This window comes from Paramisgurnus dabryanus, chromosome 10, assembly GCF_030506205.2.
Source record: "Paramisgurnus dabryanus chromosome 10, PD_genome_1.1, whole genome shotgun sequence".
Classification (NCBI taxonomy): Eukaryota; Metazoa; Chordata; class Actinopteri; order Cypriniformes; family Cobitidae; genus Paramisgurnus; species Paramisgurnus dabryanus.
Window position 1 is genome coordinate 11,288,461 of NC_133346.1, and position 24,736 is coordinate 11,313,196.

Genomic DNA, 24,736 nt, shown 5'->3' on the forward strand with positions numbered 1-24,736 from the left:
CACGAAAATGTGCTCATGACAGCTAACTGTGATACAGAATATTGTGTATCTGTTTATTTTTTGCTGGAAAACGAGGACTTTTTGTGCATGTTACTCGCTAATGAGCTTATCAGCAATAGGACACTCAGTACGGCTAACACACGACTCCTTAGTTCTTGTGGTATTCAAAGGACTAGATGACAAGGAAGCTCATGAGAGGTACAGAAAATGAGAGAGGACTTGAGTTCTGATGGCAAATAAAAGACTGTGACTAAAAGTGTGACATTAAGTAACGCCAAGGAGTTCGATTCCCAGGTATGACTGACCTTGATTGCAATGTAGATCAAAATCTACATCAAATTTACATAAAATCGAACACATTAATGTGCATTTGAAAATGTTCATTGGCAGCATTTATTTATGATGTAAACAAAGACTGTTTGCTATGTGGGACTTCAAGCCCCGGCTGAGCAGAGCGATGGATAATTGGATAAAACCGGCAGGTAAAGCTTGGGCACACACAGACAGTTTGTTGCTTGTGTTCATTAATTCGCTCTGCAGACACAATCGACTGAAGTGGCTGCTGTTTGTATCGAGCTTCAGGTTTCAGTAAGGGCTTCTAAACAAACTGATGCATGGCGCAAGTGCCCTCGTTCAGCTAGCCAGCCAATGCTCACGTGGCAGACCAAATGCTGAGGTGATGGCATTACATAATTACCTGCAGAGACCATTAAAACATTTGACTGCAGACATTAAGATCTGTTTAGTATAGTTCAGAATAAAGAATAGTATATTAAAGGATACAAAGTATAGTATATGCAAAACACTGCAGTATAGTGTAAAAATTTAACAGAATATCATATAATATAACATATCATAAACAGAGTACTGCAGCAAAGCAAAGTTTAGTAGTTTCATATAAAGTAAAGTGCAGTATAGTGCCGAATAATGCAGTGTATGATATAGTATAATATAGTGTGGTATAGCATAGCATAGCATGGTATAAACATAATACTGTAATATACTATAGTATAGTTTAGTTAAGTTTAATATAAAGTACAGTGTATTATAATGTAGTGTACAGTAGTACAGTATAGTATAGCATATCATATAGTATAAAATACCATAAAAAGAGTACAGCAGCTAAGTATAGTGTAGTATAGTTTAATAGAAAGTGAAGTGCAGTATAGTGCAGAATAATGCAATGTATAGTATGGAGTATAGTATAGCATAGCACAGTATAGTTTAAACAGAATACTGTAATATACCATTGTATAGTTGAGTTAAAGGCGGGGTGCACGATTTTTTTAGAAACGCTTTGGAAAAGGGAGTCGGGCCGAGTACCCAAACACACTTGTAGCCAATCAGCAGTAAGTGACATATCTACTAAGCGACATCGTTGCCTAGGTTGCGTATGTGTGGTCCTGGTCAAGACAACCTCCTGAACTCCAAACTGAATGTCAGAATGGGAAAGAAAGGTGATTTAAGCAATTTGGAGCGTGTCATGGTTGTTGGTGCCAGACGGGCCGGTCTGAGTATTTCACGATCTGCTCAGTTACTGGGATTTTCATGCACAACCATTTCTAGGGTTTACAAAGAATGGTGTGAAAAGGGAAAAACATCCAGTATGCGGCAGTCCTGTGGGCGAAAATGCCTTGTTGATGCTAGAGGTCAGAGGAGAATGGGCCGACTGATTCAAGCTGATAGAAGAGCAACTTTGACTGAAATAACCACTCATTACAACCGAGGTATGCAGCAAAGCATTTATGAAGCCACAACACGCACAACCTTGAGGCGGATGGGCTACAACAGCAGAAGAACCCACTAGGTACCACTCATCTCCACTACAAATAGGTAAAAGAGGCTACAATTTACTCAAGCTCACCAAAATTGGACTGGAAAAATGTTGCCTGGTCTGATGAGTCTCGATTTTTGTTGAGACATTCAGTTGGTAGAATCAGAATTTGGCGTAAACAGAATGAGAACATGGATCCATCATGCCTTGTTACCACTGTGCAGGCTGCTGGTGGTGTAATGGTGTGGGGGGTGTTTTCTTGGCACACTTTAGGCCCTTTAGTGCCAATTGGGCATCGTTTAAATGCCACAGCCTACTTGAGTATTGTTTCTGACCATGTCCATCCCTTTATGACCACCATGTACCCATCCTCTGATGGCTACTTCCAGCAGGATAATGCACCATGTCACAAAGCTCAAATCATTTCAAATTGGTTTCTTGAACATGACAATGAGTTCACTGTGCTAAAATGGCCCCCACAGTCACCAGATCTCAACCCAAAAGAGCATCTTTGGGATGTGGTAGAACGGGAGCTTCGTGCCCTGGATGTGCATCCCACAAATCTCCATCAACTGCAAGATGCTATCCTATCAATATGGGCCAACATTTCTAAAGAATGCTTTTAGCACCTTGTTGAATCAATGCCACGTCGAATTAAGGCAGTTCTGAAGGTGAAAGGGGGTAAAACACAGTATTAGTATGGTGTTCCTAATAATCCTTTAGGTGAGTATTAGTATGACATGGTATGGTATAGTATAAGTATAGCATAGATTGAAACAATACAGGATAGCTTATAATTTTGTATTATTTATTTTAAACTAAAGTTGCAAAAAGGGGTCCACATGGGTCCACTGGTGTGTTTGGTACAGAAGGTAAGACAACAATGTTCTTATCGGCTGTGTTAAAGAGCCAAATTGGTGCTGACGTCCTGCTTTAAGCTGAGTTGGGAAACAGAAGTGCCTGTTTTTCACACATCAGCAATCTAGAGCAGGTACCCATAGAGGAACAGCTCAACACAAGATCACTTGAAAATTCACAACAGACTCTGTAATAGCTATCCGGTTAGTGCAGGTCTTTTGAGACGTGTTAAACCTTCTGTCTTGGGATGTTGTAGATCGAAGAAACTAAAAAAAAGTAATTCTCCTTGTTACCATTCACGAATGAAGGTGAAGTGCATTGCAACTCAGCCGAAACATGACTAATACAGTGTGGCACATCGAGGGACTTCATATCTTCAGGTTAAATGTGTGTTAATTAGCAGAAGGAAATAATTACAGTTGTCCAAAGGAGAGATAGCATTTCATCTCTAAACTGTGGGAACCGCACCTCCGTGAACAAAAAAGCCAATGCAATTCAATTTTAATCAAGCATACCTATTTCAATCTGCTATATAGGAAATTATTAGATTAATATGACCCTTCACTGAAACAAAGAGAAACTTCAATGAAGAAGTATACAACCACCATAATTAACACCTTTTTGCAAACTACAAGAAAATGGTCTGCAGATGTGTTATGTGCCTTGCAGACGTCTTGCAATAGCAAAACGTGTGCTCTGGCCCACTTTACTGTTCTCAATAATTCAGGACACACAAACTATACATAGAGCTACCAAACCACCGTCAATAATGCACAAGATGAGAAAGACAACAACGGCCTTAAAAGAGCTTAAAGCTACACCAAGGGAGCCCAAGACTACAGAGAAGCAAGTAAAGACAACTCTATTGACTATCCTACGCATACAAATATACATCACAGTAAACATATAAGAGATACAGCGATGTTTCAAACCAAACGTTGTTTGTTTTAAAACCAAGTGAGCTGTCTGCATAAGCAACATTCTGACCATTAAAGAACATCTTATGTGACTACAATATGCACCAACAACATGTGCCACAAACACAAACCTCTCCATAGGGATCCTGACTTGTCCATACAGTATAATGAGAATCTTCCACACTGAAATGATCTTATTATATTAAGATCATGTGCTGCACATAAGGTATTTTGAGAATATAATAAATAAATGTCACATGCACTGAATAGATGGCTAAATTGGACAATCCCAGAGTTTAAATAGAAACCTGCACCGATGCACACACCAGTAATAAGAAAGCACACACGCTCATACAGTATATAGCAGAGGGTTTGCAGTGTGCACTGTCCTGCTATGTTAGCGCATTTAATGAGGTGTGATGCATTGGCCTGATTTAAGCTCTTTGGCTGCCTTTCTCGATACATCTTACATGCACACACAATTCATGTTACCGCCATTGTTGCATGCACATTTACGGCGCATCACAATGCTTTGAAATGCTCTGCACTGATGCATAAAAACAAAAAGTTGATGCAATAAATGTCATATATGTGAATTTTGGCACAGGGTTTGCACACAAATGTCAAATCACATAGATATGCTTGTCTTTTTTGCAAACGGATGGCAAAACCATGGCAGAATATCTATAATGCTTTCTTTCATAAAATAAACATAAATGGGAAGTATATATTTTACATATACATATGCCATTTAAGTTGTCATTTACAACATAATCTAGACAGTTATGTTCACCTTTATATTTCAAAAAAGAGCAGCTTAGATATTTAGTAACACTTTTTGATGTCCACAGAAGAAATAAAGCCATACAGTAAGAAAAAGTCCTAAAGATAACATTTTACCATCTCCTTAAGTAAAAACAACATATACAGTACAACAGCCATAACAACCATAACACAAGATACGAATACTAAATAACCAGCAGCGTTTAAATTCACAGCATGCTCGGTTTCTGCGATTTACACAGCACGTGTATTATTAGAATTCAGCTGAGCGTGTGCCACAGGAAACACATAGACACGCAACATCACCATTGCCATTCAAGTCCTGTGTAAGGACGTTCCTCAAACCTTCACTCACTTTCACCAGTCCTAATATGCTACCCACCCACAATGTCCCCGTTCCCATCACCTCTCTTGTCCCACGGCACTGATTACCTGGTACGGCTCGTGCCAGCTGTTAGGATGGCAGCTGTACTCCGCCCACAGGTCGCAGCTCCCCCCCTTGGCACGCGGCATGCCGCGGCTGGGACTCCTCCAGGAGCTCTCAGAGCGCGAGGCCGTGAGTTTGGCCCGTTGGCGGGGCAGGGTGGACATTGAAGGGGACGGCGAGGGTGACGGTTGATAGTCGTATCCGTGCTGAGGTTCGGGTTGCCAGCTGCAGGAGCAGGGCGCCTCGCCTCCTCCTCCTCGCTCTCCGGCACGGCCGCGCATCTCCACGCAGCAGCTCTGCTGCTTGCTCAGGTAAGCTGTCATACCGAACAGGCACTTCTTTCTTGTCCTGTTTCTTCACCTCCCTGTATCTCTGCTCGGGTGCAGGGAGCAGAAGAGGAGGACGCAGCTGTGGTGAGCAGCACTCCTCTGGGCGGATACAGTGCAGTGTGCTTTCGGCACTGTGTGCGTCAGAGAGAGAGAGGGGGGAGCGAGGGAGAAAGCTGGCTACTTGTAGACACTAGGCATGTTTTATGTTTAGTTAAGCGACAGCAGTGAGACAGAAAGAAAGAGAGAGAGTTTGTATGTGTGTGTGCGTGTGAGAAAGCTCTTTATCAACTTATGATTAAACTGGCTGTGTAAGTTAACAGCATCCTTTGCTCAAGAAAGAAGCAATTGAACAGCTGGGGACAGAGGGACTGTCATCATTTATTCACCCTCATGCTGTTTGTATGAGTTTTTTATTTTGATGAACATGAAAGAAGATATTTTGATAAATGATGGTAAGCACACAGCTGCCGTAACCATTGACTTCCATAGTAGGAAAATATTATGGAAGTATTGTGATAAATGATGAAGAGGTTTTTTGGTAAATGATGGTAAGCAAACCATTGAATACCATCGTATTGTTTGTCCTACTATGAAAGTCAATGGTTACAATCAGCTGTGTGCTTACCATCATTTAGCAAAATATCTTTTAATCAGAAAAATTCATACAGGTTTAGAAAAACATGAGGATAAGAAAATGATGACAGATTTTTCATTTTTGGGTGTATTATCCCTTTAACTGCTTAACTGTAACCATGCAGTTACAGTACAGTAGTGGGGAAAAATTATGTCCAGCTAAGAATAATTGACATTATTTTTTATTTAAATATTTAAAAAAAAAATCATAAAAGTATTTATGTGCATTTTGCATCGCCTGTAAGCTTTTTGTTTTTCTATGCATTTTTTGTATAATCCCTAATACGCTGTGGTTTTGCCTAATTATTTTGTACTATACACCTCATATGTTGCTGGTTTTATTTAAACTAAGGGGGCATTAAGAGGAAATTTTACACAAATTCCCCTCCCAGACTTCACTTTTGGCCACTACAGTACATCAGATTAGTCCCAGTGTGCCACACTTATGGATCGCTCAACTAATGTACATTAGCCCCACCTGCTGGTAACAAACCTGCAATACAGTCTGAATGATGCATTTAATAGAATTAACCCCATGAAGATTTAGCAGATGTGCAATCCATAAACATCACCACAGTGTTTAGTATAATGCTTTGGGTGCTTGGTTATTCATCTCAGATTTGTAATAAAAAATAAAAAAAAACAGTCAAGGCCATGAGGTTTAATGATTTGTTCGGTTGTGGCATTGGTGGCTATTGTCTAATGTCAGTATTCATACAGCATTCTACACATATAATGGCACTTACACTGAAAAAACAAACTTTAAAAATATATTAGATTAACCCTTATAATTTCTACATAGTAATATTAACATTTATTGAGTAAAAATGTATAATAACAATAAGTAAAATGATAATAAATACACAATTAATTCATGTACAAAATGAACTGTGTGGGAATAGTAAGTCGTATTATATATTTTCTTGTATCATTTAACTGTTTTATATTCACTGCACATAGTCCTAAAATAACTACACTGTAAATAATACTTTGCTGCCTTTGATGAATCAACTTGGATTTACAAGTCATTTCAATGTATTATTATTTATCTTGACTAGAGTTGAGTTGTTAACTACAGGTGAGTTGTTATAACTTACAAAATTAAGTTGACTTTCTCAACTATATTTTATAAGTTGTGACAACTCATCTCTGTTGACATGACTTGTAAATTTAATGTAAAAAAATAAAATTAAGGCAGCAAAGTATTTTTTACAGTGTAAGAATTAAAAAAGTAATTTAGCGGGTTTAAGTCTGCTTAAAAAAATCTGAGTTAATTTAACTAAAGCGTAGAAAATCCATTAAACTAAAACATTCAAGTGAAATGAACTTAAAATTATCAGCACATGTTGTAAGGAATACCCATAATCCTTTGTGCCTGAATATTTTGATTATTTAAGCTTTTTCACAGAACAAGAACTGATAAGAAGTTTAACTACTTAAATATTTGTTAATAAAATATCAAAGTTTTAAGCTCTTATATTATTAATGTTGTTTGTTGTAAATTATCATTTTGTGAAGTCACCGTTCAGGCGATCATTGTTTACTTAAAGGTGCAGTGTGTAATTTTTAGAAGGATCTCTTGACAGAAATGAAAAATAATATACAAAACTATATTATCAGGGGTGTATAAAGACCTTGCATAATGAACCGTTATGTTTTTATTATCTTAGAATGAGATCATTTTTATTTGCATACACAGAGGGTCCCTTATGTGGAAGTCACCATTTTGTGCCCTCATGTTTCTACATAAGCCCTTAACGGACAAACTTTTTTTACTAAGTTGTCTCCGACAATGACATGTTTTTCTGGTGGGGCTACCATAGCTTTTCTTTGCATTTCAAAACCAAGGGCTAAGCAGTGGACTGAGCCGTTGGCTGCAATTCGCAACCTCACCACTAGATGGCACTAAAATTTACACACTGCATCTTTAACCCTGTTTAGAACTTTTTATCGTATTTCTTCCCACAGTACAGACAATGTCAAAAATGCAGTTATATGTATGTTTTGTGTGGAGAATCAAGTTTATTCAATGACTGACTTATAGTTATACCATTTATAACACTAAGAGTAACTAAGTTCATACAACTATGTTAAAGAAAATAACAAATAGTAAATACAATCTACCATAGAACAGTAAATAAGATTTATTTCATATTTGTAGAACAGCAATGCTTCAATATTCAAAAAAAGTTATAAACTTTACCTAAACAATTGAAATAAATCTTACTTCTAAAATAAAAGTAATTAGGTGAAATTTACTTAATTATTTAATAAATGTTTCATGCATTAGACTATTAAGTAGATTTTTTTTGATTTTGGTAGAAAAGTTGTACTTTTCTTTTAAATTTTACTTAAATTTTACTTTAAAAAGTTTGTGCAAATTGTAACCAGTTGTTTTTTTCCGTGTATGAGCCGTTCAATTCGTCAGTAACTACAATGATGCCGTTTCCTCTCTGCCCACATTCCAATTAAATTCATCTGACATTTTGTATCTCACAACATCGAGCTCTACTAATGTAAGCACTGAGGCTCTTTGATGCCTAAAAACATTGCTGTTTGTTTAAATGAACAGCTTTGTAAAATTCTGCTCATGCTAACCCTCAAATGTCTAGTAGGTTGTAAAATAAGAATTATCCATATTTATGTGTTCCTATGGAAGAGATAATTTTGATTTCCAGAAAACACACATAACATACACTATATGTTTGAATGCACAGTAATTTGCTCTGGATAAAAGCATCTCCCAAATGCATAAATCGAATGATCTAAAAAATATATTTTGCTGTACAAAATTGCTTTCGAGAAAACACATAGGTACGCAATGCTGTCATACAAAAATAGTAAATAATACAATTAAGTCTACACAATATTAACCTGTGAAATGAATGCATACTAGCCGAGCCATTTTTTTTAAAGTCGCTAAAGTGTGAACATCTCAGCTATTTTTCAGCTTCAAAATTAAAGTGTTGTACTTCGATCACACTTCTTCTAACATGATGACAAACATCACTATACACTAGCAAAGGCTCGAGATAGGACAGCCTCAAGATGTGTGTGTGTGTTGTGTACAGTGCCAAAGCCAAATGCTAGTCATCGATGCCAGCAATCTGTGATACCACGTCACCGAGATAAGTTGTAAATGTCATACAATGCTGTCAAATTGATTTTTTCACCTTTCATTAGAGAGACCATCCAGTGACAGGTGGTCAGTTAGGACATTCACACAAACACACATTGCATCACCCACTCAGGCACCTACAGTCACAGGCTGAGAGAACACAGCACCTGTGTGGATGTAATATTAATGTACACATTGCAGACGATATGCCATACACATCTAACACAACACCACCTGACAAGCAACCGTAAGCCATTTTTTCCCATGCATACAGATTCCCATTCGGTTTGCAGTCAGACTCTCTTAAGCTTCGACATGAATATCTGATTAATGAAAGCATGCTTATATAATGTGGTATGATAATGCATTATCACTAACTGTTTGCCAAGGGTCAGAGAGTTAAATTATGCACATCATTTACATTATCAGTCAAACGCCCTAACAAAATGTTTTAAAATCCTTTCAGATCTAAGGTCATCTGCATGAACGGTGCAAATTAGTTTTGTGGACAAAGATAAATTGTTCCTGTGTAAAAGTGAATTTGAAAAGAAAATGAAATGAGCGAGTTGGAGCGGATAGCAGCCAAGTACCCAACTATTGTAATTATTTCAAATGTGAATTATAATTCAGCATCCTATCTAATTGAAATGTAAAAATTATTATTAAAGTTTGATTATAATTTTTAATCTGAATAGTACACAACCCTGACAAATGCAAAATGCAAATGTATGAACTTTGGAAGATTTGCAATTTCCGTCGTCTGTCCCTGAAACCTGAAGCCGGGATGCGGTGCAGAGGTTAACCGGTTGAATGGGTATGTCAGTGTGTGACAGGTCATTTATTTTTTCAGTAAAAGCCATTATAGTCCTGAGCCCATTTCTCCTTAACTTCAAAGAGAGGACCTACATATATTGCGAAAACCAACATACAATCTGACAGGCGCATACTAGATATCATATTGAGGAAGAAAGAAACCCCTAAAAAAAGTACTCTGTCAACAAAAGTAACAGGTTATAGTATTAACCAAAGGCTTCTGAGTCACATATGCAGATTTTTTTTCAAGGGAAGTGTATTTTATTGTACTATTGTACTATTTTGTTATTGCATAACAGCTGAAAAAAAAAACCACTGGGTTGCAAATACTACCAGCTATTCATACAGTACGTGGTTAGCCAATAATAAACTACATAAAAGACCTTTAAAAGCAAACAAATAAAGCAAATATCCTAGTTTGGAACTACAGTGCCATCACTAAAATCCATAGGGGCTCAAATAAAACACAGACCCCTCTTTTCATCCTTGTTTTTGCCCCACCTTCCATTTACTATCATGGATCTTATAGTAATAAACTTTACATGAGATGACTTCATAATAAAGTGTATTGGTTGCTGTAGTTCACATTAGCTATCACAAGGTGGCACATGTGTTTAGACATTGAGAGCGGGCACGTGGGCCCAAAAATCGACCCTTAGATTGATCCTGACCCTACAGTCATAAGTTGGCAATACAGACAGTATCTGTTATTTTCTCTTGCGCACATACTCCAAAAATGCTCTTTTCCTTCCCTCTCCAGACGCTGTATGATGGATCAGACAAGTAGCCGTGCTGACAGCTTTGTCCGAACGACTCTTTTTCAAAAGAAACAAATGACTTTACTCATTCACAAAGTAATACAGTAACGTCTGTACAGCTTCTCTGTTGAGAAATGATGCTACAGTGATTTGCCAGCATAGCACGTATTCAGTCCATGCCCATTAAAGGTAATGGAAATAGAGCTACAGTATAGCTAGTGGGTGTTTAGAAATGAGATTCACCATACTGTTGATCAGCACTCATTGTAAAGTTTAATCTGTCACCAGCTTAAGTGACAAACTTTTAGCATTTACTGTAGCACATGCAAATCACAGAGAACTGCAATTCTGCTACCGGAGTAAACATTCAGATTTACACAACTTTGCATAAAAGCCATTTTTGAATCATGCACATCTAACAACCCAGCGTTTGTTCAAAACGGGATGAACCCAGCCGCTGGGTTGTAATTTAACCTATGCTGGGTTGTTTAAAAGTTAAAAAGTTGCAATATGAATGATATTACACACTGTTGAAAATAGTCCCGTAATTTTCGGCTGCTGCGTAATATCATTGCGCCTCATGCAGCCATGTTCGGCAGGAAAGTCCTTGATTATTACACCAGAATGAGAGTATAGTTCCTAGCCATATCTGCCTAAAAAAATCGCAACTTTTAATTTTCTGTCAGTCTAAGTACACGATGTAACTACAGAAGAGTCAAGTTTTAAATAGGAAAAATATCGAAACTCTTTGGTTATTTTTAGGTGCGATGCTAATGGTCTAATCAGATTCAATGGATTGTGCTAAGCTATGCTAAAAGTGCTAGCGCCAGGAGATCAGCTGATTGGGTTCCAAAACTGTAAAAATCTAATCTTTAACTCTAGGGGGGCTTAAAAATGAGCATTTTTCAATAAAAAGTGGATTGTTCCTTTAAAGGACCAGTGTATAGATTTGAGCGGCATTTAGCAGTGAGATTGCGAATTGCTACCAACGGCTCAGTCCACAGCTCACCCCTCCTTTTCGAAACGCATAGCGAAGCTACGGTAGCCACCACAGGACAAACATGTCATCATCTGAGACAACGTAGAGACAAAACGCACTCTACTGTAGGTAAGGTGTATATGTAGATAAAAACGTCTCTATCTAAGTTAATAAAAACAATACAGTTCATTTTGTAAGGTCTTTATACACTACTAATAATATAGTTATGTATATTATACATAACTATTATATGATCCTTCTAAATGTTACGCAATGCACCTTTTAGGGGTGCACCGATATATCGGCCGATCATGCTTGCTATGCTTCTCAATGAATTACGGTGAAATGCCGCTACATACAAAAGCCAGAGGGCGCTCTCGTGCAGAAACTCAATATGCAGACGAAGAACCATACACACAGCTATGACACGCATCTCCAGGAAATGGCTTAAGGATATATTTATATTTCTGTTCTTCAAACCTTTTTTCATGATAATAAAGAATATGTATAATGATTATGTTTGACGAGTGTTGCATGTTTTTAACAACTCAAACTATATCTATACTATCGATAAGGACGTACTAATCAAAAGCCGTAGTACATGAATTAGCTGTGAATAATATAGTTATCGGCCACATATTATTAGTGTATATCGGCATTTATCAGTGCACCCCTAGCACCTTTAAAGCAATTCTTACCAGCACAGAAAAATCTGATTAATATTTCACCAATCACACTGGTTCTCTGTTCTACACTATGCATTATAAAGTACAGAAAGTTACAAAAACTTACTCCTGGGTGCTGCAAATAGGATAACAGAGGAGTGCCGAGGTGTGGAGGGAAATCTTAAAGAGCAGAAGTTAAACAGGGGAGTGCTTATAATTTAATGCGAGGGGCAGAGGTGAGCTCTGCAGCTATAGGAGAGATGCCAGCACTTACATTGGAGAAACAGCTTACTGTTGAAAACAAGAAGAAACTCCCTGAGTATAGCTCATGGCCGTAGCATTAAGCTCCTCCATAATAATCATCATTAGTGTACACTAAAATACAGTTTAAGCTCCTTAGAGACTAGCCTGCATTATAATGCAACGCTTTGTGTCTTTTGTACTTCAGGGTCTTAATGCCCTCCTTCGTTTCCTGGTGTCAACTTTTACCTTTGTTATCGTGAACTTCTGTTGAACTGCTCACAAATAAACCCCTATGAATGTCTGCCCTTTTCTGTCTTTTAACATTTAAAATATAGCCCTAAACTTCACATTCACCTTAAATTTTCTGGCACGCGTGGCATTCTTATAAAGGCAGAAGACAGGTCTCACATTGATTAGTTTCATTAGTCTCTTTCCACTGGAATATGGCTCTGAGTGCTGGCCGCTCCCGTGAGTGATGTTTCAAAAGCTAATGCACTGAACAGTTCTGGTCGAGAGCCAGGCCTGTGTAATCAACTTCAGAAATTATGAAACCAGTTCAATGGTTCAATAAAAACCGTGAGGGAAGCAAAATCCACAGAAGAGAGAGAACTTTAAATGGCATTATCTAACAAGAGCAAGAAGGCGGTTAAAAAGATATAGAGGGAATTGTAAGCAATTTGTCTTGTTAAGTGGTCTGGTTTTGAAGTAAAAAAAATATATATATACAGAGAGAGAGAATGCTGTCACGGGACTGCATGCTGACAAAGACTGCCTACACTGTAAAAAATTATACATTTTTTATGTTACTTTAAGTTAAACCACGTTTAATAAGTTATGTGAACTTATCACAAGTCAAAACTTTTAAAAACCAAAAAGTTGTTTCAAAGGGGACATATCATGAAAATCTGACTTTTCCATTTTAATTGGGTCCCCAGTGCTTCTATCAACCTAGAAAATGTGAAAAGATCAACCCAGTAACTTAGGGGCTGTCCACACGAAGATGCGTATCACTGTATACTAGGGGTGTCCTCGACTAAGGATTTACATATTCGAATCAGAATTGTCGAATCTTTCCATAGTCGACCGATAGTCGAATCATAACTATGTTTGTTTGCATGGGTTGGGAGGGGGCCAGACCAGGTAGGTAACTTTTATTTTCTTTCACAAGCAGCACACATAAACAACTTTCTGTTAAAGTGACCAAAACTTTCTTTCAAGTGATGAACGAAGACAAAACTGACGATGCATTTATATATTATTATATTTTAAGGTAATATATATAAGGCAACATTTGTTTATTTATTCCTCATAACATATTAAAGCCACGATCACGCAAACATCACACAAAAATACATTTTGATAACTAAACCTAAAAAAAATAACAAAGGTTATTCTGCCTTGTAAACCTCGGCTAATTCAGTGTTTTTATTTAATTTGGAGATATAGCGCGTCAAAGCAGTCATGACCAAAAAAAACCCGACAAATGAGAAATTACAAATAATTTGTGATTGTGACTGTAAATGATAAAAACTAATCTTTATTTACAATTCATTAAACGTTCATTTATAACAAGAAAAACACTGAAATTAATGATTTTATAGACACTACGCGTTATTATTTAGCACAGAAATACCTGCTTGCTTGCTTTGACTTTGATCATCTCTGTATTCACTTTAGATACAGAAAGACCGGATGATATTATTTATTTCAGGAATCTCTTTGCTATCATTTAAAAGTGAACACCAACCATAATATTAAATCACAAGAAAGACATTCGTGTCAGGCAGAAATGGGTTCGGTGCAGATATTTTCCGTTTCATCACCGAAATTTAAAGAAACGGCTTACCTGTTTTGTAGTTTAACTTTTGACAAGATAACCAAAATGTATGATAAATACATTTTAAAAACTTATACCCGTCGAAAAACATCCGTTTTTTAATGTTTAGTTTGATGAACTCCTAAATATGAGACGCAGAGCACCTAGCCTGTTCGGCTAAATTACATGCGCAAGCATGGCCAGCACGCAATAGCGCAACATCCATACAACGAAAAGCTATCCAAAATTTACAGACTTAAATTAGATCAGAATTTACGTTTATAATAGATACATTTTTTAAATAAAATAAGGTCAGAAGTAACAAAGTGTAGAACAAATATGCAAAATGCCTCAAGTGCACAGAAACAAAACACAAGCCAAATAGTTAAATCAGATAACCCAGAGTGATTTATAAATAAAATAAAATAAATTATTGAAAGAATAGAAAACTATAGCCATAATATAATTGCCAGCTTTGTCTTTTAAATGTAGAAACAAATAGGCAATGGTTTATTAACGAAGAAACCTCCGTGTAGCCCGGTCACAGGGGATGTTGGATTTATGAATGCATTTTAAAAATATTTATTGAAAGCTATTACTTCACATATTATTTGCAGCATTATCATAATAAGCAGTATATTAATATATTGGGAGAAAGCTGTTATATCTGAAATCTGATAATGTGTGCACCCATATACGGCCAAAATTGAATGATCCTCATTTCATAACACATCTGCGACGATTCGACTGTGAGATTGGTAGTCGAATCAGGCTTCTCCTATCGATGCATCGAATCTCCGACTATTCGGGGTCACCCCTACTGTATACGTATACATTTTTTGTCATATTGAAATTTTTGTAATTCTATTTTGTAATAGAAATTTTGCTCCCCTATGATGTCAGAAGTGGATAATACCACCCCTTAATCTGCACTATCCAACCACTGCACTGCCATTTAGGGCAGCGATCAGCTCATTTGCATATTAAAGGACACAACCAAAAACAGCACATTTTTGCTCAAACCTACAAAGTGGCAATTTTAACATGCTATAATAAATTATCTATATGGTATTCGAGCTAAAACGTTCCATACGTACTCTGGTGACACCAAATATTTACTTGACATTTTAAAAAAGTCTTGTGAAATGTCTCCTTTAACTTCATGTTGCATTTTACAGTGTAGACAACTCGCGGATAAACGCAACTTTGAGTTACACTAAATGAACACAGATAAAACAACACAATTTTAACCTTGGGTTAAGCAACATTTCACATTTTTTATTTTTAAACAGGATTACAGGGTTCCCACTCAAATTCCCTGATTTTCCATCACTTTTCCCTGACTAAAAAGCTCCAGGACCTTTGTCAGGGATGCAGTGAACCCGGATAATGTAGTGCACACCGTAAGTTTACAAAAATGTAGCTTGAATGCATAAAATGAATAAATAGTGCCAATTAACAGCTATTTAAATTGTAGTCAGCGGAGACTTAGAAATGGTATTCCTTACGTAACAAGTTATCAAGCAGATTTCTTTTTGATCAGTGGAAACTAAAATTTAAAACAACAAACAAAAATCCCTGATATTCCATGACTTGGACAAAAAATATAAAATTCCCTGACATTCAATGTCTGGAAAAAACCTAAATAACATTCCAGAAAATCAATGACCCGTGGGAACTCTGGGATTAGCAATTTTTATTAAATTAACCTCAATTATGTACAATTATGTACCTCTCCCTACATTTCTGCATAACCTAAAATATATTTCTCCTCATATTTAAAATGAGTAGATTTTTAGCAACAGACAACCAATCATGTGCTGCCTTAGTGTATACCTCATAAAAGATTTAAGCACTGTGTTTTAGCATGCAAACCGTGTTATTCCAATGGTTACTTGTATTGTGACAATTGCTAAAGCCACATTGTGTCATTGCTAACCTGACTGCAGCTTGTCCTGTGGCTCTTCAGAAGCCTCTCAGTTATACCTTGCTTCCATTTACAGATGGTGACGATCGACGGCCACTTGTTTAGTTCCAGGTCAGGAACCTTGGTTTTCAGGACCTCCATGCTGAGTCTTTTGCGCAACGGTTGAAAGGTGTCCACGTGAGGAGGGAAGAGAAGGTTAGGAGCGCTACCTCGATGAAGCTTCTCCCCGCAAGGGCCACTGTTCACCAGCATGTAGCTCATGGCAGTGTGCCCAGTCAAGCCATACAATGCACAACTTCCACGAAAGCCTGACTAAATCCTTTCGAATGCACCCAATCAATGAACAATTTCAAAACAAGGTCACCCCAACACAGGCACGATGTATAAATCCACACGAAGAGAAAGTACAGTTTTGGTGGTTAGTATAAAAACAAATCCATGGATTGCTTAGTAACCAAAATAAAATGCCAAATCCAAAGGTTTTAGATGCGTAGAGAACTTGATTGGAGAACTTATTCCAAAACAAAATACTCATGTGCTCTGGAGGTGAGCGGTGGTCCGCTAATATTCTTCATCTTCATTGGATGGGCATCTCTATCCCATCGGAATCTGACCGGAATGGCACTTCAAAACATGTGCTGGGTGTATGGCACTGGCCTGTACACTACACTAGGCTAGGCTAAACAAAACCTGGCTTGGCTGTATTTTATGATGTACTAGGTTGAAAAAGTGCAAAGAGAGTGACACAAACTCAATAAATCAGAGTGGTGATGGGACGCCAGAAGGGAGGTGGATGCGATGAGATTAGCGAGGAGCAATGCTGAAATGCAAATCACATGGGGATATAATTAAAGCCTAAGGGGATATCACTCCAGTGACTGCCACCGCCAGATTACAGCCGATCAATACCGCAGCCGCCAAACACACTGGCACAGACTCGCGCACACACGCATATAAAAAGCAAAAGTCATCAGATGCTAAACTTGGCTCGACCAGACCCAAAGAACGTCACAGCTGGCCTAAACATCATTACAGGATGTTGACTGTGAAAGGAAAATTAAACGTTCGACCACAAAAACAGCAATTAACCATATCCTGGGCTCCATGGTGCCGAATCCGAGGGATTATGGGAAATCCAAGAATAGACGGGCTAAATGTGCTATCTGTCTGATTACAGCAAATGTCATCAAATGACAGCAAGCGTCTAATCAGGTGATCTGATGGCCGCTAGATCACAACAGGAGCGACGGTTTTCATCAATGCACAGGAAGGAAATGGAGTAGTGTGTAAACATCGTAGGCACTATTCATTACGATGACATGAAATAATGTGATCAAACGTACAGGTAAAAAACATTTATTATCTCACAAATGAGCATGATTAACAAATTCCATACGTTTCAGGGTGGTGAATACAACATTTCCCATCATTCCACTCTCCTTTATAACGTCAATAAGTTTCGCCTTTGTTATTGTGTAATGGCGACCTCTAGTGGTGAAAATTTGACATATTGTGGCTTTAAAGGGAGACTCCACTTGTTTTATAAAATATGCTCATTTTCCAGCTCCCCTAGAGTTAAACAATTGAGTTTAATTTTTTTGGAAGCCATTCAGCTGATCTCCGGGTCTGGCCGTACTTCTTTTAGCATAGTTTAGCACAATACATTGAATCCGATTAGACCATTAGCATTGCGTTCAAAAATAACAAAAGAGATTTAAAACTTGACTCTTCTGTAGTTACATCGTGTACTGAGAATGACGTAAAATTAAAAGTTGCAATTTTTTTAGACCGATATGGCTAGGAACTATACTCTTATTATGGCGTAATAATCAAGGACTTTGCTGCCTTACCATGTGTGCAGCAGGCGCAATGATATTATGCAGCGACCGAAAATAGTCCACTTGGTAACTTTCAATAGCTGGGGATTTTTTTCAGGCACTACGTAATATCATTGTAATATCAAAATAACGAAACTCTTTGGTTATTTTTAAGCGTGATGCTAATGGTCTAATCAGATTCAATGAATTATGCTAAGCTATGCTAAAAGTGGTAGCGCCAGACCCGAAGATCGACTGAATGAATTCCAAAAGTGTCCCTTTAAATTGGCGAGGAATGTACACATGCACATCAACTTACCACACACACCCAATATTTAAAGGCTGGTTGGAAGGGGCTCTGGAGAACAACACAATAATGAACCAGCATCCCTTAAAGCAGTTACAGTAAATAATGCTTTAGTTGTGTCGGTGAAACATTGAAAAACAACACAAAAGAAATTAAAGTATAATTTAGTGGACCTAAGTGGCCTCCTATAACAGAACTGAACAATATATTCTAGATTCAATAAAACGAATTTGGCAAACCGCACAGAGAGAATCAGTAACTATTCGTCACAAGCTATTAGAGGCTGAATCAAGATCTGACCAGATTCGGTCCATGCTGCTGAATCATAAAGGTCCAGGAGTGAAGCAGTATACAATTTACAGCTAACTGCAGCAACAAAGGCACATTTATAGCACATTTCATTGTCTGCCTGTGCAGTTACTATATAACTGTAAATTTGTCACAGCATTGAACTTAAACTTTGATAGCACTATTTTGCATATATTTCTGTGCAGAAGAGTGTATTTTTGTAATAATAGATCCACTATTTGTAAAATAAAATCAAAAACTACTCTCAACTGAAATTAAATAATATATAAATATCCATAGTTAATACATTATGTAATGAAAACTATTTAGATATAGTTACATATATATGCATACAATACAACATCTCAAAAACCTAGCCTCTCTCTCTCTCTCTCTCTATGCATTTATGTGTATATCTATGCTGCTCAGCTTATCAACAGTATGACATTTCAAAATCCATAACTCAAACTCCCCGTCTGTTACCTTTTGCCTCAGGGATCCATCTATTATACATGGGGCTTAACCTGCACATCTTGTAATGCTTCCCAGAGAAGCACAGACAAAGGGTTAAAGGGCACAAAGTGATATAGTATTGTTTATGTTGAATGCTCTATTCTGATTGGTTGATTTTTCTGTAAAATGCACCGGAGCAATGTTTGGGTTAACCTTGTTATGAGCCTAATAATTTTTACTCCGATCCTTATTGTACTTCGGTCCAATTATTTAAAAATAATACTCGTTGTGCCGCATTACCACCTCAGGTGTGCATTATTTTCCAAAAATGTATCATCCTGTCTTCAATTATTCCTTACGTAAAACGCAGAGTTGGAAGGATTGTACACGCTGTCTGAGTACAGACGTATATCAGCTCAAATAAATGGTTGATGTTTTCGTTGCCTAGTGATAAATTAATGATCCATGTGCACTACAGATTTTCCAGGGTAATTAATCAAAATACAGAACTCAGAGCGGCGTGCAATGATCAAGGTACCTGCTCAGAATACATCCAAAGCCATCAAAAGATCTTCACATCAAAAAAAAACATCACAAATGATAATAGTCTTTTGATTGAAATTGTTCAGGAGAATGATTGGAGTGGGCAAACTCATCCTTCATAATCACAAATAAAATGGCACACCATGCTAATTTCAAATTCGATGCAAAATGATGCATCATTTTCTTTTTGGTTATACACACACAAGGCAAATGTATTATTTCAAAGATGTTTGCATTTATGTAGCTTTCCAAAAACCTCTCTCTGTCTGCCACAGGTTAGGAAACAGATAATAATACACGGCACTGGATGGGCTAACTTTGCTATGACGGGGTTGTACGGGTTCTCAATACACCAACTGAGTGAATTTGCCACAGTGTTTACACTTTTCATGTGTGTCATTTTATCACCCTTTGGCTATTTTAAATCAAAAGTATCCATTTAGTTCTGTAGTAGCGAAAACAAATATTATAGAAGTTAAAGGAATTTTCATTTTTGGGTGAACTATCTCTTTAAAAATAGCTTATTTGTATCTACCTCTGCACATTAAGCTAAAGAACCATTGAATGTACATTGCATATTACATAACAGTTTGATTATAATCTTACATCTTAGATCTTTTGAAATAATAGGAGGCAGGTTGACACACACGCACGCACGCACGCACGCACGCACACACACACACATAGACACGCACACTTATTTCTTTCTGATCTATAAACCAACAGAGCACCTAATGAGATCTTTCTTACCACTAAATAGATCACTAGGACTTTACATCATTAACCTTATAAACAACCCAATAAAACAAAGAGAGAAAGGTCGAAAATCTCAACAACAACAACAGCAGCAGCAGCAGCACACTATAAGATATTCACTTATTATGTACCACAAATACAGCAGAAAAACCAAGGTAAATTGAACGCTCATTAAAAAAATGATCGAAAAGACCAATGGTATTAATAGTATGTTTTTGAACATGTATCATGTTGTTGTTTTTTTGGACATATACCATGATATCTTTAAATACCATGTAAAATACTCTTCCCTTGGTATGCAAATAAAATTATATACACACACAAAAAAAGAAAAAGAAAAGCTTTTTAAATAAAAATTTAAAAGAAGAAATATACTGTATGTACATATACGTGTGAATATGAATATTATATGATGCACAAAGGCAGATGTTGCAGTACCAACAACTTGCAATATGTAAAATGCATGCTATATGAATGTATGAGAAGCTCAGATGCGAAAGATGCTAAACACCAACTTGGTCAAAAATGAGATAATCCACGCCATTCAGAAATACCGGTTTGTTGGCAAGAGTCTGCTAAAAATGCTTGTTTATAAGAAAACACATCAGGGTTTTGCATTTGAGATATTCCTATATAAAAGTTGTTACCATCTGATACCATTACTATACCAGGAAATGCCCACGGTGCTTGTTTTAAGGGTCAAAACTTTGACCAAATATTGTGTAGGATCTTTTAACCTGTGCTACAGCTTTTGCCGGCTGGGCTCTTCAAGTATTCTCACTGTGGGAATAAACTGTCAATCCATGACAGCTTGTCCACTGACCGACAGGGACGCGATTCAGCTCTATGCCCGGGGGAAATGGTTTGTGTTAGTGAAAGCCATCCTAATATTAACAGTCTTATTTCGGAGTGAAGAGCAGCCGGATTTACCTGTCAGATCCGTCTCACACCACGAGCAGCAATTCCCTCTTCTAGATCAGAGAATGTCACACAATTTGTTTCTCTGATTATAAGTTAAATCAAGCATTCAGTTTGACGTATATGGAGTGATAAATCTTTAGCTGTCAGGTTTTAAGGATCATACAGTAAATTAAATACAGTAAATTCAAATCGACCTAAAACTAATTTAGTTTACTAATACCAGTAAATGTCACTGGTGTTTTGTACGCAGGTCATTGTGTGTGTGTGTGTGTGTGTGTGTGTGTGTGTGTGTGTGTGTGTGAGAGAGAGAGAGAGAGAGAGAGAGAGAGAGAGAGAGAGAGAGAGGCCATTTTTAGTGTAATTGTTCATGATCTGGTCATTCTTTCTGGTTAATGCCATTGTGAGTTTCTCATGATGTTCATTAAAGCAGTGCTAATGAAGTTCTTATAACTCCATAGCTCTGGAGAACACAAACCATTTACACAATGAACACTTATTTAAAAGGGTGGCGAGAGAAACAATGTGGGTTGAGAATAACCAATCGTACCAACTAAACCAATTTCACAAATGACCCAACATTTAGTGTTTATGCTGCAACACTATGGCTATGTTTACATGCACAAAATTTTGTAAATCCAACTGAATTTTATCCGATTGAAGGTTACGATAATACCGTTTACATGCACCCTAAACATTGCAATCTGATTAAAATGTTTGTTTACATGTACATTCCATATAATCCGAACCAAACATCTGCGCAAGCGCACAGCCAGGGTTGCCAGATTTGCGTATCCAAACCAGCACAATTCAAAACTAGCCCAAAAGCATCCCAATGACTATTCACAGCCCAAATACCAATAACTAGTCAACAAAATCCTTTCACCCGCAAAAAAACAACAACTAGTGGAAACAGTAGCCCAAATCTAAATAAAAAAAAAGCAGAGGACTTGGCAACGGCATCTCATCGAGTTTATCTCTGAATAAAAGTCAAAGCTGAGTTGGAGAAAGTTGTTTTTAAGAAGTTTTCAGATATAGGTAATAAAAACGCTATTTTATTTTCAAAAGGCACATCTGTGTATGTTTTGAGGATCGCTCTGAATCTGATCTCAATCAAAAGTCCTTCTCAAAAACGGAATTATCTCGGCTTTTTAAAAAAAAAAAACTACCCATATTTTAGAGGTGATAAAAAGACAACAAATAAAGGTAAGATGAAACTTTTATAGTTGTTTGAAAGCAGATGGTCTGTTGTTTTATTTGATATATTGTATGTTTATATATTCAAAGAAGAACATTTTCTGGAAGGCATTCAACTTTTGTGAAAATCATAAGAAATGCTGGTGCTGGCTGGCAACTTTTTTTTTAAACGCTGGCAGGAAAAGAGTTAATAATGTATATTGCCATTGCTATTGTGTGTTTCTGTGATGAGAATCATGTGACCGTAAATAACAGGTAAATCTAAGACGTGAACTTGAGCAAAATTGTTCTGCGCATGTGCACAATGTATTTTTGCATCAGATTGAATAAAAACTACTATTCACGCGTTTACATGCATACTTTTCTCCTGATGATCGGATCACAGATCGAACTACACCACAAAATTTGCAACTTAAGGTGTTTACATGAAGGCTTTTCAATAGATTGAGCCATCAATGCGATTACAAATGGATTATTTGATTGCATGTAAACTTAGCTAATGATCCAGGAAGAAACCGTAGGCCTGCAACATACAGTACTCCACATAAAGATGCGAACAAAAACACTTCAATACAAGCAAACTAGCAGGTATACTTTGCATTTTGATACAATAGTGTCTATAGTCAAATTGAAAAAATAAAACAAAATCTTTTAGTTAGTTAACAGTCACTGAGATACAGTAGATCACCTGCTATACACCAGATCATCAACTCTCTACAGGCCAACAGAGTGATGAGAGACACTCTCATCCATTACCTGCGATAAAACCAAGTGGCATCTTTAACTTCCTGTGATAAACTTATCGCTGCTTACAGCAGAGCTGGTGGTGGCACTACGCCACATCTATGAAATCCATCCAGGACCAGGACTGGCCCAGAAAACGCCAATCACACAGCCTGATCCACAGAAGAACTTGAAGGCAGCCCAGATCCAGGATTGGCTAAAGCCAAAGCTCATAAGCTAAACATATGTAGTCAAACATAGGCCGAGGTAAGTCAATTCAGAGTTTGTTCAAACCAGATAGACAGCAAAATGCTTTCCGCTACACCCTGGCAGGATTATCAGTAATGTAGAGCTGAAGTCTGAATCAGCAGCATTTGTTGTTTCAAGTCAGAGAGAGATATACTGTGCATGCAATTTGTTTTAAATGATAACACAGATATAGAGAAAATGAGAGTCTAACCAAAATGCAAGCCATTTACATTGTGCATAACCTCTACAATTGCTATATGATGCCATAGAAGAACCATTTTTGGCTGTATGGTTCCATAAAGAACCTGTAACTGATCAGAAGCCCCATTGACTTCCACAGTATCAACCCGCTCAATAAATCCAGGTAACGCTGCATAAATACTGTGTGATGCAGGCTTTTAAAAATATTTCAGCTTAAGGGAACACCTTTAAATTACTGTTTAGCCTATCTGTCACCCCCAACAGGCTACTGTATATATTATTTAGATAAAGCAAATGTCAGCTTATGCCTCTATAGTGATCAAACACACAACATCTCTTCTGTTCTCTTAGGGAAAGTATTTTATTACATTGCATATAGAAAAATTACCCGAAGTGTTATTCCCCAACGCTGCAATATCTTTAAAATGCACTGGCTTGGCGCCAGATCACATCGCTATACGTATACATTGCCGATCTGCTTAATAGCAACATTACTCTAAGAATAAAAAAGATCATCTTGCTAATGCAAAAGCCTAATTTTATAGCCATAAAGGGTACAGAGATACTCCAATAGTAATGCAGAGACGGCAAAGATGCATTAAATACATCCGGGCAGCTGAGTTTTTCTGCACGAAAAAGATAATTTATAAAATCATCCCCGCATGATAAAACCTCACAGAAGCAAATGGAGAGAGCTTCTACCAGATGAGAATCTAATAACAATGTGGGCCAAGACAAAACACGCAGAAACTCATTCAATATATAAGGGCTTAGAGATTTGTGTGAAATATGCGTCGAAAGAATTACAGCACTATTAAAACTTTAAAGGTGAGAAGAAAGTGCAAGGTCTGCTAACTATTGCTGTCTTGTCATTAATAGAGCTGCCATTGGCATTTTTTGATAGCACTGAAAAATAAAGAGATTCTGAATACAAATAACACAAGTTGTATAAGCTTTCAAGAGTTATGTAAATGTTTGACATCATGCTTTGAGATTGGATATATAAAAGTGCTCTTAAAAGGTTTATTTGCTTTGAGTAATGAATACCACGGTATACCATGGTCCTTGAGTTAATAGACAAAACTGTACTAAAATATAACTTACAAATGGATTTCACTCCACCCAACCTTCATTTCCATCTGTTTATCAAAGAGGCTTTTAATCGTTCCAACTGCTTGCGTTTAAAACAAAGCTCAAGCATCTTTGTTTTTCAGTGTTTAATGCACTGTTTGGCTGTTTATTAA

General features: G+C 37.2%; 1 protein-coding gene across 31 annotated transcripts in view; it reads right to left on the reverse strand.

Moving 5' to 3' along the window:
* dlg2 (discs, large homolog 2 (Drosophila)) overlaps positions 1-24,736 on the reverse strand; it is a 278,208-nt gene that overhangs the window by 97,100 nt on the left and 156,372 nt on the right. For 2 of the 31 annotated variants that reach the window (XM_065259162.2, XM_065259148.2), the window contains exon 1: positions 4,765-5,186. The exons of the other annotated variants lie outside the window; for them this stretch is intronic. In XM_065259162.2, coding sequence (XP_065115234.1) covers positions 4,765-5,082 — 318 coding nt within the window. In that variant the 5' untranslated portion in view covers positions 5,083-5,186. Of the gene's footprint in view, positions 1-4,764; positions 5,187-24,736 lie in introns of those variants that run through there. 31 annotated transcript variants of the gene reach the window in all.